At 47.8% G+C, this 15,439-nt stretch overlaps 3 protein-coding genes across 3 annotated transcripts in view; 2 read left to right on the forward strand and 1 right to left on the reverse strand.

The window, feature by feature from the left end:
• Nucleotides 1-1,309, forward strand: part of T265_13895 (hypothetical protein) — a gene marked incomplete at both ends in the record, with an annotated part of 7,631 nt that extends 6,322 nt beyond the window's left edge. The window contains one exon of the mRNA XM_009171031.1: nucleotides 1,065-1,309. Coding sequence (XP_009169295.1) covers nucleotides 1,065-1,309 — 245 coding nt within the window. The remainder of the gene's footprint in view (nucleotides 1-1,064) is intronic.
• Nucleotides 1-15,439, forward strand: part of T265_05875 (hypothetical protein) — a gene marked incomplete at both ends in the record, with an annotated part of 78,081 nt that overhangs the window by 22,063 nt on the left and 40,579 nt on the right. The gene's annotated exons all lie outside the window — the stretch shown is intronic.
• On the reverse strand, nucleotides 7,156-9,374 carry T265_05876 (hypothetical protein; the record flags this gene model as incomplete). The annotated part of the gene is made up of 2 exons (XM_009171005.1): nucleotides 7,156-7,635; nucleotides 9,252-9,374. The coding sequence occupies 2 exons, from the start codon at nucleotides 9,372-9,374 to the stop codon at nucleotides 7,156-7,158; spliced, it is 603 nt and encodes a 200-aa protein (XP_009169269.1).

The raw sequence follows: 15,439 nt of genomic DNA on the forward strand, positions 1-15,439 counted from the left end.
GACGATCAGGAAGAGGATCCAACTGACCGTTGGCTCCATAAAAGCCAACCGGCGGAGTTCGTCTTGGCCGGTCACTCTTTCCTGATCTTTCAGAATGGTGGAGCTCGGGACATGTAAGTCGTTCAAGCGCGAGATTACTGACCGGAAGGTTCGTGGTTCGAACCCAACCCTGTCTAGTATTCGGCTTCCTGGCAGTGTTTCAGATCCCGTGCTTCCTTCGTGTGGCACCGCAGCTAGGCGTCGAAAGCGCTTTGCCACTGAATTTTTAGTACTATTGTTTGTACCATTTGTTTGGATTTCGGGTCGCAAAAAAGTGACAATATTGTCTTCGTGAAGGACGCTCGGGGCGCGTACTTTTAGCATATTGATATATAAATCTGTAAAATATTAGATGGTTTGTCTGGTACCACGAACACTCCAAACAACGCCCGAAAACGGTCGCTAACGCAGACAAGCGATCGATCTGATGGGAATCGTCGTGCTTAGCTACGTTTCCCTAGGGATGTGAACCCGTGACGTCCCCGAAACGAACTCGCTTTGTGTTTTTTTAAAAATGTCATCCAGGATCGTAGTTGCTGTTATTCGAAAATGTCACAGACTGAGGTCTCAAAACGCGTTTAGTGAAAAATGACACGCAGAAAACGGGTCCACCTGGCCAATCACAGAATAATAATAATCATTCACCTGTAACACCCTTTCGGTGCCTAGCTGCCATGCCACCAGAGGGAATCACGAGGGCTGGGATACTGCCAGGCTGCCCAAGCCTAGACAGGGGGAGTCGAGGGGCAGAGGTCGGGTTCGAACCACGGACCGGTCAGTGAATTCGCGCTCTAACCACTGAGCCATATCGCCCCCCCTCCAATCACAGAATACCGTTTCCGATTACCCTTGGCCAACAGCTGATTAGCCCGCGCGGGTGAAGTCTGTTTTGCGTACTCAACCGAAAAATTACTTAGTTTACCGTCAAGTATATGCCATCAATGTTGATTAGAGGTTCCGCAATCAGAGACTATGATTGATGTTGTACCAGATGTTTCGATCAGTCCGTCGATTTGCCGCCTTAGTCCATATGAAATTCGCTTACCCACTTACGCACCAACTTGCCCGTGATATAAACGAAAGGGGGCGAGATGGCTCAAGTGGTTGGAGCGCGAATTTACTAACTGGAAAGTCCGTAGTTCGAACGCGACCTCTGCCACTCAACTTCCCCTGTCTAAGCTTGGGCAACCTTGGCTGTTTCCAGCCCTTGTGCTTCCTTCGGGTGGGGTGGCGGCTAGGCACCGGAAGACTGTACGACCTCTCAAAATAAAGGTACTGTTGGGGTGTCGAGTTCCTCTCTGGCTCGAGGTCCAGTGATTTTGACTGTCACGAGTCACGAGTGGTCTTGGAATGGCAGTCTCGTAGTATATGCAACTGGGTTGTATCGAATCTTGAATGATTTCATGTCAGAAAACGAATAACCAAGTTGGATTCAAACGCAACCTTGAAATCCGATTGTAGGCCTCTGTTCGTTAGCACGTAATCTGGTATTCTGACTTGTGTCGCTTTTCCAATATTTACAATTATATGGCTCAGTGGTTAGAGCGCAAATTTCAGCGATCGGAAAGTCCGTAGTTCGAACCCGACGTCTGCCTCCTCACTTCCCCTGTCTAGGCTTGGTCAACCTTGAGCGGTATCCCGGTCCTCCTGCTTCCTTCTAGTGGTGCAAACGAATAGGTAACTCTAAGCCCAACAGATTTATGACACATCCTGACTGTGGGTGCTGCATACTTGTCTGCAGGTCAATAGGCACCACGCCCACTTTGTTTTGTCGAGATAGTGCGGTGGTTAAGGCGCAACCGGAAGGTCCGTGGTTCGAACGCGGCCTCTGCATCTCAACTGCTCCTGTCTAGTCTTCGGTAATGGGGTGGTATCTCAGCCCTCGTTCTTCTTCCGGGTGGCATGATAGCTATGCACCAGCTAAACAAACGATGGATTGATTTGTTTTGTCCGTCTGACAACCTCGTCTGACTGAAATGGGATTTCTTGAGTTGGAACTTGTAAGTCACAGCACGTTGTCTTGTGTGCCAAGCCCACAATAAAGCGGAAACGACTAAAACCAAACACATCAGATGTCTACTAGAGTCGGCAAGTCTCAGTTGAACGATTGCGCGATAATTAGAGTTGAAAAAAGGGGAGTTTGTCCCAAATTTGGTTTGTCCGGGACAAATCAGCCTAAAAGCTATGTTCTCCAACCACTCCAGATTGGTAGGGATGGAAAGTTCAGTTTTATTTTTTTCATCCCACCTACTCCCCTCGAGGGGTTACTAATCCAGGTTAGCTAGGAAAGAGGCACCGATTTCCTCGTGGTGGTAGCAGTCTTGTGACGAAACAGGTTCTTAGGGGTCAGTATTTATCGGCACAAGGCTTTTTCCACTGGAAGCATAAGTCTCAGGTGGAGTACACTCATTTGCAAACAAATTTGTTTTTTCGAGAGACTCACCGGGAACCCAGTGCTGCACCAGTCGCGACGATATTCAAGATATCGCGACACGTGTATATCCGCAATGCACTACTCATAAGGTTGCTGCAAACTGTTCGATAGCCCACGACCGGTTTCGCCCTTCTTGGGGTTCATCAGGTAGGCGCGCAGTCCCCGGGTTCCCGTTAACCTCTTGTTCTACTTGAGCCCAAATTGGACTGTTTTCGAGAAATACACTCATTTGCAAACCGATGTGGTTTCACGGGAGACTCAAGTGAGCCGCTAGGCTTATGATGTTCTTCAACTGAATGTGCTGCACTCAGGCCGCCTCATGATTCAGTTGGCACGATATTCGAGATATCACAGTATGTATTTTCATAAAGGAAACTACTCACAAGGTTGCTGAAAACTCTTCGACAGCCCACGACCGGTTTCGTCCTTCTCAGGGCTTATCAGGTAGGCACAGTCCCCTAGTTCCTGTCAGCCTTATGCTCTACTCGATTCAAATTGCATCAAATTAGCGAACCACAATCATTTGCAAAGTAAATCGGTTTTTCGAGAGACTCACCTGGAACCCAGCTGACGCTCTTGTTTGTGATGTTTCCAGACAACTGAATGTACTGCACCAGGCCGCCTCATGTTTCACTCGGTACGATATTCGAGATATCGCTATACATGTATATTCGTAATACATTCCACCCATAAGGAATCACGCCCGAATGAAACAAGTTGTCTTCTGGAAGACAACTTGTAGCCACTGACTTTTCTCATTTCAATCTTCATTCTTAAAAACAAGCTGGCGACAGCCATACGGTTTCCACAAATGCTGAGTTCGGTTCTACTGGGGACTGTCACCATTGCGAAGTCCGCTGTTGCTTGTTGACTGTCACAAAAGACGGCTGTTGTCTCTGGTACTGCCACGCCTATGGGCTGAGAAGGCGATTCGGTACCCGTCGCGGGTGTCCCCGTATAGGTGAACAAAAAGTTGATCAGCTGAGCTAAAATTACGGCTTTGGGGATCAGAAAAAAAACGGGAGCAATTCACCCGTGGCTCACATGATAGCAGTAGCATATCCATTATGCAATTTCACAGTGAAATTTGCTACTCTTGCCTACTACTGAAAACCGTCTTGTTCGTTGATAGTCTGCCGTCCTCGGTTTCCTTCTCGGATGTTCCCATGGGTGGGGTTTATTTATTAATATTAATACATATATATAATATAGTAATGTATATAGTGTAATGATATGATATAATATAATAATATAATACATTTCAATATGATATATACGTTATTAATATTAATTATTAAAATTTTCTATTGCTGTAAGCTGATAGTCTACGTGGTCCTGAACTTGCCCACCATATGGCCACTTAACCAATCCCAGTACACCTTGTTGATAACAACGAGGGATCTTTTTCCAGAATAGCCTCGCCAAAAAATTAACCCCCCCACCCTAAAAAGATTGGGAAAAAATAGGATATAAAATTTGTACTCTTAGTTTTTAATGAAGAGGGTGAAATTGGCACTGCATGAACACATGAACACCTCCTTAGTTTCCCGGCAGATTCCTCCGAAAATGCACTGCTGGGGAACGACTCGCCTTGCGTGGTTTTTACGGCGGGATATTAGCGTTTCATCGATATAAACGTGTAGAATTGGGCCGTCGATACCTGTCGGAGTTGTTGAAGTCTGCACAAGCCGCCGGGCACAAACTTCGCGAAGAAAGTTCTTCCAATCAAAAGTGGTCGTTAATTCCCCTGAGCGGAATTCGATTTTTGCCAAATTTTGGACTAGCAATAAATGAATAGAATTACTGTCCATGCTGGAATGCTCCAGTCAAGTTCCCTTTCGAAGACCGATTTCCTGCCAACACTGTCGGGCATTACATCTCCATCTGTCAGAAACAGTTGAGTGTCATTTGGTGGCCATAAACGTTGCTGATGGGTCACTCCTTGGCTTTGCAAAAGACGTATTGCCGTCTCCTTGTCCTGAACGATAGCTGAAAGCGTCAGAAAGTTCATTTAAGGTTTTACGTCCGAACGGAGAAAATGTTTGCCTAGATGCGGATAAGGCATTGTTTTCATCAAAAATAGGTCAAGGTTATGTGCGTTCATTAAATTGGAGCTGGGAAAAAGTGGCGGGGCTTATCTGGAAAGATCCACAACGAGTGAGAATAAAGGGCCGATGCGGTGCGTTCGTGCATTTGGTTGCTCGCTTGGATTGATGTGACCGCATTTGACCGAGACACTCTCGATTTACCTCACTCTACATCCGTGATGGAAGTGTGCGGTTTGGCTGGTTCTAACAAAGTCCATTTTGACTTACAAGGGTACCACTACCCAGCATGCTGCAACGGTCGCCTCGTGTAAGAGAGTCGGGTTCTTCCTGGACTGATTATTGGACAGCTAATGGCCTGAAGAGATATTCCCATGGTTTCCAATAGCTTAGCCGCACTGATTGATCCCAGAGGCGTGGTGACAGTTTCGACACAACGACCAATATGACACCTCAGCTGGTGTGACGCTTCCGGTTGACTCATGCGCTTCCTCGGTCTGCGTTCACGCCTGATTTGGTGCTTCCCACGCCTTCATGCTGGCACGCGTGCGGTCGCACACACACATCCGCTGGCCACGTGACTGACATTCTGCCGGTTGGCGTTCCTGACGAACCAATCAGAATCGAGCGAAAGGAACTTGGCACGACAATGCACTGGCTGCAACCATTGATTCGCGACCGTTTGCATGGCTTTCGCCCAGCCTAGATCAATATGACCACCAGCTAATCTATGGGGACTTTTGCGTTATTTTGCTTGCTTACGCAGGGAGCAAAGAATGCAAGCGGGTTCTTTGGTTGAGTTTTCTACCAGTAATAACAACGGTTCAGCTGCATCATTCTTTCGGCGCCAAACTGGCGTGCAAGTTGAAGAAAACATGAGGGCTGAGCTACTGCAAGGTTGCATTCGGTACGCCGCAAAGTCGTACAGCTCAAAGGTGTCTCGCAAACACGTACTTGCACCAACGCAGTGTTCGTTACTCTTTCGAGGTTGTTGTAGTGCCTCTGCTCTACGCGAGCAGAAATGCGATTCACATAAGCCAATTAACCTCTGTGAATCACACGCGCATTACAGCTGTTTGGGGAAACTGAACGTCAATTTTTCCCCGTTTCATGTCATCATACACCTACTCGCTTCTCCCCTAATGCTAGGCTGCATCGATGGAACCGTGGCCAAGACGTGGTTCCATGGGATTTTCCGTGAAGATGACCGGGGAACTAGCGAAATACACTCACTTGCAAATAGGTCTGGTTTTGCGAGAGACTCACCTGGAACCTAGCTGACACTCTTGTTTGTGATGTTTCCGGGCAACTAAATGTGCTACACCAGGCCGCCTCATGTTTCAGTCGTTACGACATTCGCGATATCGTGAATGCACTACTCTCGTAAGGTTGCTGAAACTTCTTCAAAAACCCACGATCGGTTTCGCCCTTTTTTTGGCTCATCAGGTACGCTCAGTTCCCGGGTTTCCGTCAACCTTATGTTCTACTTGAAACCGAATTGATTGCGATTGGCGAATATACACTCATCTGCAAACTAATTTGTTTTTTCGAGAGACTCACCTGGAACCCAGCTGAATCTCTCGTTTATGATGTTCTCAGGCAACTGAATGTGCTGCATCAGGCCGCCTCATGTTTCAGTCGCTACGATATTTGAAATATCGCGATACATGTATATTTGTAATGTACTACTCATAAGGTTGCTGAAAATCCATCGAGAGCCCACGATCGGCTTCGCCCTTCTTGGGGCTCATCAGGTAGGCGCAGTCCCCGGGTTTCCGACAACCTTATGTTCTAATTAAAACCAAATTGCACGAAATTGCAAACTAATTTGGTTTCTCGGGAGACTTACCTGGAACCCAGCTGAATGTCTTGTTTGTGATGTTTCCGGGCCACCTCATGGAAACATCATGAACGAAAGATTCAGCTGGGTTCAAGTTGAGTTTCTCGTGAAAACCAAATTAGTTTGCAAATGAGTGTATATTCCCTAGTTTCGTGCAATTCGGCAGAACATAGGGTTGTCGGGAACTCGGGGGCTGCGCCTACCTGATGAGCCTCAAGAAGGGCGAAACCGGTCGTCCAAGAATTTTCAGCAATCTTATGATTAGTGCATTATGACCGATGGACGTTTTGTCCACTGTTCACGGTGACCTTGTTTGATGCACCCACCGTTACATAGACTGGAACCCTCCTCGCGATCGAGAGTTGAGTCACATCACATGCACCACAGCTCAGTATCTGAGACATCCATTTTGCTCATCGATCCCTAGGTCGAGGTAGTCGATATTTGGAGAACACCCTCACGTCTTTTGACCTAAAAAAATAAAGTTTCTCAAACAAAGCTTTATACCGTACAATCTGTAATTTCATGGGAGCCATTTTGTGACCTCAATTTGTCGGAGTGTCACTATTCCAGTCCTTGAGAGTTGAACCGGCGTTATCTTTGGACTAAGCTTCTTCGCTCCGTTGGATACAACCACAGTTTGAGGCCCCTGATGTGCAAGCAGGTGCTTCACACGCTACCTACCATGTGAAGCATCCGGGTGGTTATTGCGCGAGCTGCTGACCGGGGTTCGAGGCATTTCAAAAAATCCAGATTGCTCTTGTGTAGGTCGGGCAACGCGCGTCACTTGGGCCGCACTACAGCATCTCAACTGGTGGGTCTTCCGTGGCTGCATGGAATGGCTCAACATGTGCTGATTTCCGCTTGCCCTCAACTTTCAACCACGACTGAATGCAACTGCCTGCACATTTCGGCGTACTACTTAGGCAGGTAAGGATGCCGAAATACTTAATGCAGCTGGGTGAGGATCTGCAATTCTCCTGTTTCCAGTCCCCCTTACGTGAAAACAAAATGACGATGCATTGAGACTTGTGTGGATGTTGCAATAAGTTCGAGCAAAGCCCATCTGCTCCATAATTTTTCAAGCTGAGGGTCCCAACACCATCTCCACGTCCAGCATAATGATATCGTCCAGCCGTAGCACCCTTCCGGTGCCTAGCTGTCACGCCACCCGAAGGAGGCTGGGATACTGACAGGTTGCCCAATCCTGGACAGGGGAAGTCGAGAGGCAGAGGTCGGGTTCGAACTACGGACCTTCCGGTTAGTAAATTCGCGCTCTAACCACTTGAGCTATCACAGCGCATTCGCTAATGCACGTGATGTCAAAACTCATCAGCATACTTGTGAAGACGTTTTAGTCGGCTGAACAACGGGAACACTGCAATTGCTATAACTCTGTGCAGAGTTTTTCTGACCATGAGTTCTCCGTTCGAGAACAGAGAAAGTGAATTTACGGGTACGCGGGGTACTGGACGGAGAACACACGCGATGCGAGCCATCCGATTTATCAAAATTTTGCACGAAAAAAGACCTCCAGAAGCAAACGATGGGCAGTGTACTGCAAGCAACTGATCGGGACAGCACAACTGGACCGCATCATCAAACAGAACATTAACCAACAAATAAACAAGTGAAAAGTGCGCAAAACAAACATGCGGTAAATTCGAACCAAAACGCAGCGGAAACGGCGAATGGACCAATCAAATCAAAGAGGGAAAACTGACCATTCACATGACAGGAAGAGGAACGCAAACTGGCCAGTCGGAATAAAGCAACGCAACCACCGAAATCGAGATGTTCAACAAACCAGTCAAACTCAAAGGAAAGAGGCCACATCAAAAGGCCTATTTCAGACGGACCAATCGTGCCATGCTATGCATCGCTGAGCCCTAATTACATAAGCCTGGGTGCCAGCTGGCCTCTTTGTTATTACCCATTCAACGCTGTGCGATATCTATAAACTACATGGAAGCACGTCTGTGTAGCGACTGGCGCGTTTATCCGAAGCTTATCGACGCAATCATCAGGACACACCGCTAGAACCACATATGAATGTGCGCGCACAGATAAGTCACAACGTGACGAGAAGCAACGTTTTCTAGGAACCACGGGGTTCTGGGTTCCTGCTGCCCGCACTTTCTCCTGGTCGTTAGCCCCTAGAACGATACACTGAAATTTGAACGATCAGGTATTCGCGGTTGTCGCACGCGGGCCGATTGCAGAGCATGTTCGATTCGCCTCGGTTGGCATGTATGACCAACGCGCGGTTGTCTTAATGCATTCATATCCTGTTTGTCTCCGCCGCCTACTTCCACTGCCCCGCGATCCAGTTTGCATACGCGATCACGCCAGGGCGCGCGCGCGCGCACGCACGCACAAACGCGAGCACTCGCACACACTCGCGAACACGTATCGATCGGGTTTTCGTTGCTGGCACTTATCAGTGTGTCTGACAAGCGCAATGAATCTTGTTTATAGTGTAGCACGTTCGCCTTGTGTAATTCTTCATGTCCAAGCACGTGTGTGTGTGTGCGTGTGTGCGTGGCTGTGTTGTCTTAACGCTCTCATGTTCCAATCGATCGATTCTTTTCCATTTCATTTCACTGTACCAATCTCGTCTCTTCCATGTCTACTTGAACGCCCATGGGGGTACTAGGTGTCCTAGTCCAACACTATTGGCGACCAAGAACATTTCTACACTTTTCCCCTTCTCGGTGACCTACTCTTGGACAGTGGTGGTTCGCGTGCCGGATTGTTATCACTGCCCATGAGGTTGCCGAGTTTCTGACCAGCTCATGGAGTAACGTAGAATTCGTGGACGGACAAGGTCCTCATCCCTGAGCGCCCTTTGTCCCTCTTGCAGACTGTAAGGCAATCAGAAAGTTTCCGAAACTTGGGTCTTGGATAAATGTAATTTTTCACGTTTGACCCGTGTTCGTATTCGCTCTTCTAACCTCTGTGAACTCGAGGATGACCCGATAGGCAGCACGGTTCCGTAGTTAGCAACGGGCGCCATACGGTTTATTCGCTAATCTGCATTCTCGTAGCAGTCACCCCTCAACTCCTTATGCACGACCTTATCGCTTCGTATCGCAAAAAATCGCTCAGCTGTAGCACGCTTTCGGTGCCTAACTGCCATGCCATCCGAAGGAAGCACGAGGGCTGGGATACCGCCAGGTTGCCCGAGCCTAGACAGGGGAAGTCGAGAGGCAGAGGTCCACTCGGGCTGGCAGTCGCTCAGAAAATATCTGAGCTCTCCGACTTCGGAATTATGAAGTCCGTTTAGTTACTTACACGTAAGCTTTCTTGATGCATAGCAGACCTTCGGACACTGTACCACACTTGGGGGTAACGTGCTTCTGTAATCAACTGAATGGATCCCAGGGTGTTTTCATTTCTATTGATTATGTCGCCGACGCACCACGAACTTTCGTCTGCCGGGACCCACTGCATTCGTAAGGGCCTTACCAAGGTTTGCTTGTGGACAAGCAGACCTCACCGTCAGCACTACCCAACGCTGACTACGCAGAGGCTGGTTACGCATGCTAAAACCATCTGTCATGTGGGTGTGCTTTTCCAATAACCAGGTCGGTTAGCTATGAACAGCCTTGGATCACCCCGATTCGTTTACGTGCACTCAAAAATATGGTTTGCATAGAACACTGGATAGAGACTATCTGTGTGGTGTGCACGTGTGCGTAAAAGTCTAATCGAGAGTTCAACAAATGGAACAACCATGCTGATTAATTGATCGAAAGTGCCCGCGATAGTAAGCGTAGCCCTAGCGTTCCCCGTCTTCGCTTTAGTCCACCCCCTTGTTAGAGAAACGCCTTTGCAGTACCTGTTGTCCTGTCGTCCAGTTCCCTCTTGATTTGCACTGCGTTTTTGGTGGAATGGGGACAAGCAATGTCTTCGGATCCCACCTTGCATGCCTGAGGGCTGATGATCATTGCGATAAAATCTTAAATGATCCGCCTCAAAGGTGTGAGTATTGTTCATCGGCAAATCCCAACTATTCGAAAAGCCTACACCAAGGGTAACCCAGGAGAATCACGGTGGAGGTAGGGGAACATTCTCGCTACTGCGCTCCCGGAAACCATTCGTCACAATAGTTTTGTCGAAGCACACCATGGGGCAGCTGAATGAAGTCGCTTGATCGGTGCGTCCGACTCCGAGACCGTTTACAGCGTGGAGTCACCCACCGGTTAAAAATGTCTTCGATACTGCCGCTCGGTGCCAAAGGCTTGATAAAGCGTCAGTCTTTGTTGTTCGCAAAGTCGCGTGAGAAAACGAATGCTCATACCACATTAGTTCCGATGAAAAATCCCAATATAGACTGGATATTTTCGTTGCGCCGCACAACATGGGTCTACATTCTAACCAAGTAGACTCAATAGCATTGGTTTGTTGTTAGCCAGCAATGTTTCTTGGCCATTGGATTTATGCTTCTGACGTACATTGTTTGACCTGTCGAGCTGCGGGCGTCAGTTCGGTCGCGAAGTCCACAAAATGACGGACATCAGTGTTTTCCGGATCTGATCGTCAGGCCCGATGATTAAACTAAACGGAGGCCAACCTAGACGATAGAAAAATGAGACCGCATCCCATCGAACAGAGGGCGGTCTCAATGTCTGTTGAGTAGGTGGGATGGATCGCTTTTGACATCATGGTGCCGCCTCCGCTCCAGGTGTTGCCAAGCTATGCCTCTGGATCGATAACCTACGAGGCACACTGCAGACGGCTCAAATTGATTCTCTTAGGCTGATCATGTGATCAGCACTAACGACATGGGGCCCGATCAAACTTCCTGTTATTCTGACCTAAGGGGTGCTCCCCTACTCTTGTCAGCTTCCATTGTTGTGTGTCTAACATATCCTGCTCTGCAAAGACAGAAAAAAAGAATACATAATCACAGTTTTAGCTCCCTGATTTGTGTGAAGGCTACAACCAAATCTAACGGCTAAGTTGCTCAACTACGATCATGTGTGTGTGACTCGCGAAATTCTCGAGGTTTCATAAACCACACACTACTCACAACACTGTGGTTCAGAAAAACTGTTTTGTGAAATAACAAGAGGATAATTCTTTCCGTTCAGCTCGAAAGAGCTTCATCCTTATTCACTCATTCAAGGTAGCTGAATACCTGAATAAGGGAACCGGGGATTGAAAAGTAACTGGACCAATCAAGAGCGGCCACTGCCTTTCATCAGAGACAGTAGCATCACTGCCTTTGAGTGGCTTTTTGACATTTCGCATCCTCCTGGAGCGCCGAACGTAATAAAACGTGGACTGAGTAATCCGCCTTTCACCTATGTTGGCCCTGGTTTAAGAGGCGACTGAAATGTTTAGTGGAGTTGGTGAGGGCATTCCACGCGATGTGTAGCACAATGCGCTGTTCAGATTTCTTTATCCTGTCCAAACCCACCTTTTTTCCTGTCTAGTCGTCCAGGTAGCTCGTCAGCTTTATTGTAAAGTTCCTCTTCATAAGAAACACATCATTTGGGGGTATAATTTATGGTGACTTCTAATTCGGGACGTTATTCGGTCCAAAACGAAGCCAGCATTAGACAAATCAACAAAGGCTTTCAATCCATAATAAAGCTACGCATGTGTTGCGTATGCCTAGACATCGTCTGCCGGAGATAGTGCTGTTTTCCCTGCCCAATTAAGAGTGACGTAAACAGAGAGGTGGCCAACACTTGACTTGGCCAACACTTGGCTTGGGTGCTGTCGATGCTACTCGCCTTCCAGGATGGAGACCGCGTGATCCTCACTGTGCCTGGTTGGAGACACTACAAGACATGGATGTCAACCGATGTCAGTGGCGTTCTTATTGTCAGTTTCTATCCAGATCACCTGAGTGAGTGCCGCGAGGTATAGGCACCTCGGAATGATTGTGGCAAACTAGCACTAAGTCCCTCCCCCATCCACCTTTATTCTTTTCTTTACAATAAGGCTTTCAAATAATTCATGGTTGTAAGGCAATGAAGCATCAGTTTTGAACAATGATATCATGCTGTCGATGATGATGATGATGATGATGATGATGATGATGATCTTGGTTCCGAAACAAAGTATCTCATTGCACGAACTATCCTTATCTTGTTAATCAGGTCATTGTTGCATATCTTTGCCTTGAACTGAGCTCTCTTCGCCACAATAGCTCAGAATTATGTCATCATCCTGATGCTCCATCTGGACTTTCAGTCAAGCACAACCTTGGGCTTTCCAGTGAAGGTGAATAGTTTCATCGTAGAAACCATATTCTTGCTGCAGGTGTATTCAGAAAACCTCCCGCCTCAACTGAGCCACCTTAAGTGAATTGGTGAAAACTCACGAAATGAGTGCACATCTCTACTCAAGTTCTTCGAGTTGGCCCTGTTTTAATCCTAGGCATCGTATTCCGCCAACGTTTCCATGTCATCGTTTCCCATAACTGCAGGCGTTGAAACACTCGAGTAGCTATGATTGCGGACCACGAGCCTCACAACACTGAGCAGGCTTTTTAGGAATAAACAGTGTTTCGAATGCGCAATTGCTGGTACTTCAAGAGCCCCTAATAATGACGAGCTGGTGTAAGAACGGTATCATTCAACCAGTCGAATCCCGAGTGAAAGGAATCAGGCTTGTCGTGTTTTGCCACTTCGCAAGGCAGCATCAAAACCAAAGTTGTTTGGCAACCAGACGGTTGGTATTCACTCACATCAGTGCTGTGTGAGCAGTTTTCATTTCTCCAGGTGTCCAAATAAAAGTGGGACTGTATCACATCTCGACGACCTCCGTTGCTAACAAGTGGGAGACCGTTCAGTTCGGAACAGAAAAAGAAAGCGTTCAGCTGTAGCACCCTTCCGGTGCCTAGCTGTCATGCCACCCGAAGGAAGCACGAGGGCTGGGATACTGCCAGATTGCCCAAGCCTAGACAGGGGAAGTCGAGTGGCGGAGGTCGGATTCGAACCACGGACTTTCCGGTCAGTAAATTCGCGCTCCAACCACTTGGGCCATCTCGCCCCAGTTCGGAACAGTCGCATTAGAAATCGATAACGCCCGTGCTGACTCTACAGAAAGATGGTTCTGCTTTGGCCATCCCACAGGTGTTCCTATTTTACCAAGGTTTCTGGGCCTGATAGCATATGTTCAGACAACTTCCATCAAAATGAGACCAGATCTTGGTTGAATAACCTCCAACGTTCAACGACCATGCATTCGTCAAGCATTTATGGGTGCATTCAAAGAACGCGCATAAAATATTCCGTGTTGGTCACAAGAACTCGCACCAATCGTACACCTCGCATTCTTATTGGCCAACATGCCGAGCAATCACAACACAGCTTCCAGTCATATAATGGTCATCCAGTTGACGCAATATTCTATTATTCCGCGCGGGTTGTCTGTGAATCGTGTTCACTTTCGAGCTATTTGGGCGAGAGTCTGACTCCAGACCTGTCCCTTCCCGAATTGCAGCCTTCAACTCTCAAAATCGTTGTCGCAACACCCTTTCGGTTACCAACTGCCATGCCACTCGGAGATCGTAAGGTGGATACGATGTTGGGCTATAGACAAGCGCCACTATGCACAACACTTGGCTAGGTTACTACTTCAATCTCCACCTCATGTATCGGTTGGTCTGCTAGCACACAATCACCCGCCAGTTGCACAGATGTGCGTCGATCGGAGACATCAGCACGTCTCCGCGTGATGTACTGTCAACACAGTTGAATCACCCCGGCTTTGTTTTTGTCAACAACAACTGAAACCGTCATGATGACGACAGGCCACAAACGATTTCATGCTAGTTTTGTTGTTTCAAACATCATGTATCACAGCCACTTTGTCAACTTCTATAGCCCCCGATTTGACAGACAGAATGCGTTCGCGTGGGGCGGTTTCGCGCACTGGATGCCACAAAGTGCCACCTATGTTTTGAAGCGGTTACGATCCATGCTGTTTGGCGGAACTCCACACGGATCTCGCTTTACTGCTAGCAGTCAGGTGCTGCTACGGCCGAGAAGTCTATCCCACGCAAGATTGGGCAAAAGCTCGGGACGCTTGCCTGTCCGGCATCAAGCCGAGATCTGATTGGTCGAGGGTGTGGACCCAACAGCCAATCATGACTCAGTATTGGCCGAATGCCGGTTGCCAATGCCACATCCAGAAAGCGTCAGAATTTCCAGAAAGTTGTCGCCGCTTACACTATGTAATATACCTTGTGCACTCTTGGTGGTTGTTCTGACGTGAACGATTGCTTGGGAGACTCAGACCGAGAACTAAGCTGAGGAAAATACAGTCACTGCGCATACAATTGACTGAGATATTGTCTTCTTATCCAAGACACAGTCGACAGGCCGGAAGGTCAAACTCGACATATGCAAACTTGCAGTTAGCCAATTACTGGTGCGCCTACGACCAAACGGAGTTGTCTACTACACAACGGTATTAGTAACGTCTACCTGGCAGTCTTGATTACTGCAGCTCGAATTCTCGTGACCGTCAAGATAGTGCGATACCGGAATGCAACAAATCTCGTTACGTCGCCCTTTAGGTTGGCACGTGAGTACAATGGCGCAGTTTCCGGAGAAACAACGCTATTAGCTTGAAAGTCTTGTTGTCCACACCGAATCCGCTGGCTCAGTCACGTACTCAGGATGTCACCCTGAGGATCTCCATGGCATTTTAGAAATTTAGAAATTCGGGTAGATAAAGATCGCAATTTATGAACTCAAGGAATTTTTGAGCACAAGATGGACGAAACTCTGTTTTCGTGTGTACAGAAATCCTGGGCATCGCACATTCCAGATGATGAAATTCGATTCTGCAACTCTTTCCGGGAAGAGGCGTCTCAGACAGCTATCTAGCCCGCACTCATACAGGATGTTGTGTCATACGGTCTCGATGACGCAGATTTCGATCACGTGATTTGGTGTTCCGTGGCTTGCCGTATACCGGTCTCTCACAGCAGACTTCAGATGTGTTCCTTGGGGAGCACTTTCAAACTATGTAACAAAAGGACACCAAAGAAGGACTTTCGGGACCCATCTCACACTGACGGGTTGCACAGAACTTGTGCAAGCATGCGGAAGTTGT

The sequence above is a fragment of the Opisthorchis viverrini genome, assembly GCF_000715545.1.
Source record: "Opisthorchis viverrini unplaced genomic scaffold opera_v5_116, whole genome shotgun sequence".
NCBI classification, from domain to species: Eukaryota; Metazoa; Platyhelminthes; class Trematoda; order Opisthorchiida; family Opisthorchiidae; genus Opisthorchis; species Opisthorchis viverrini.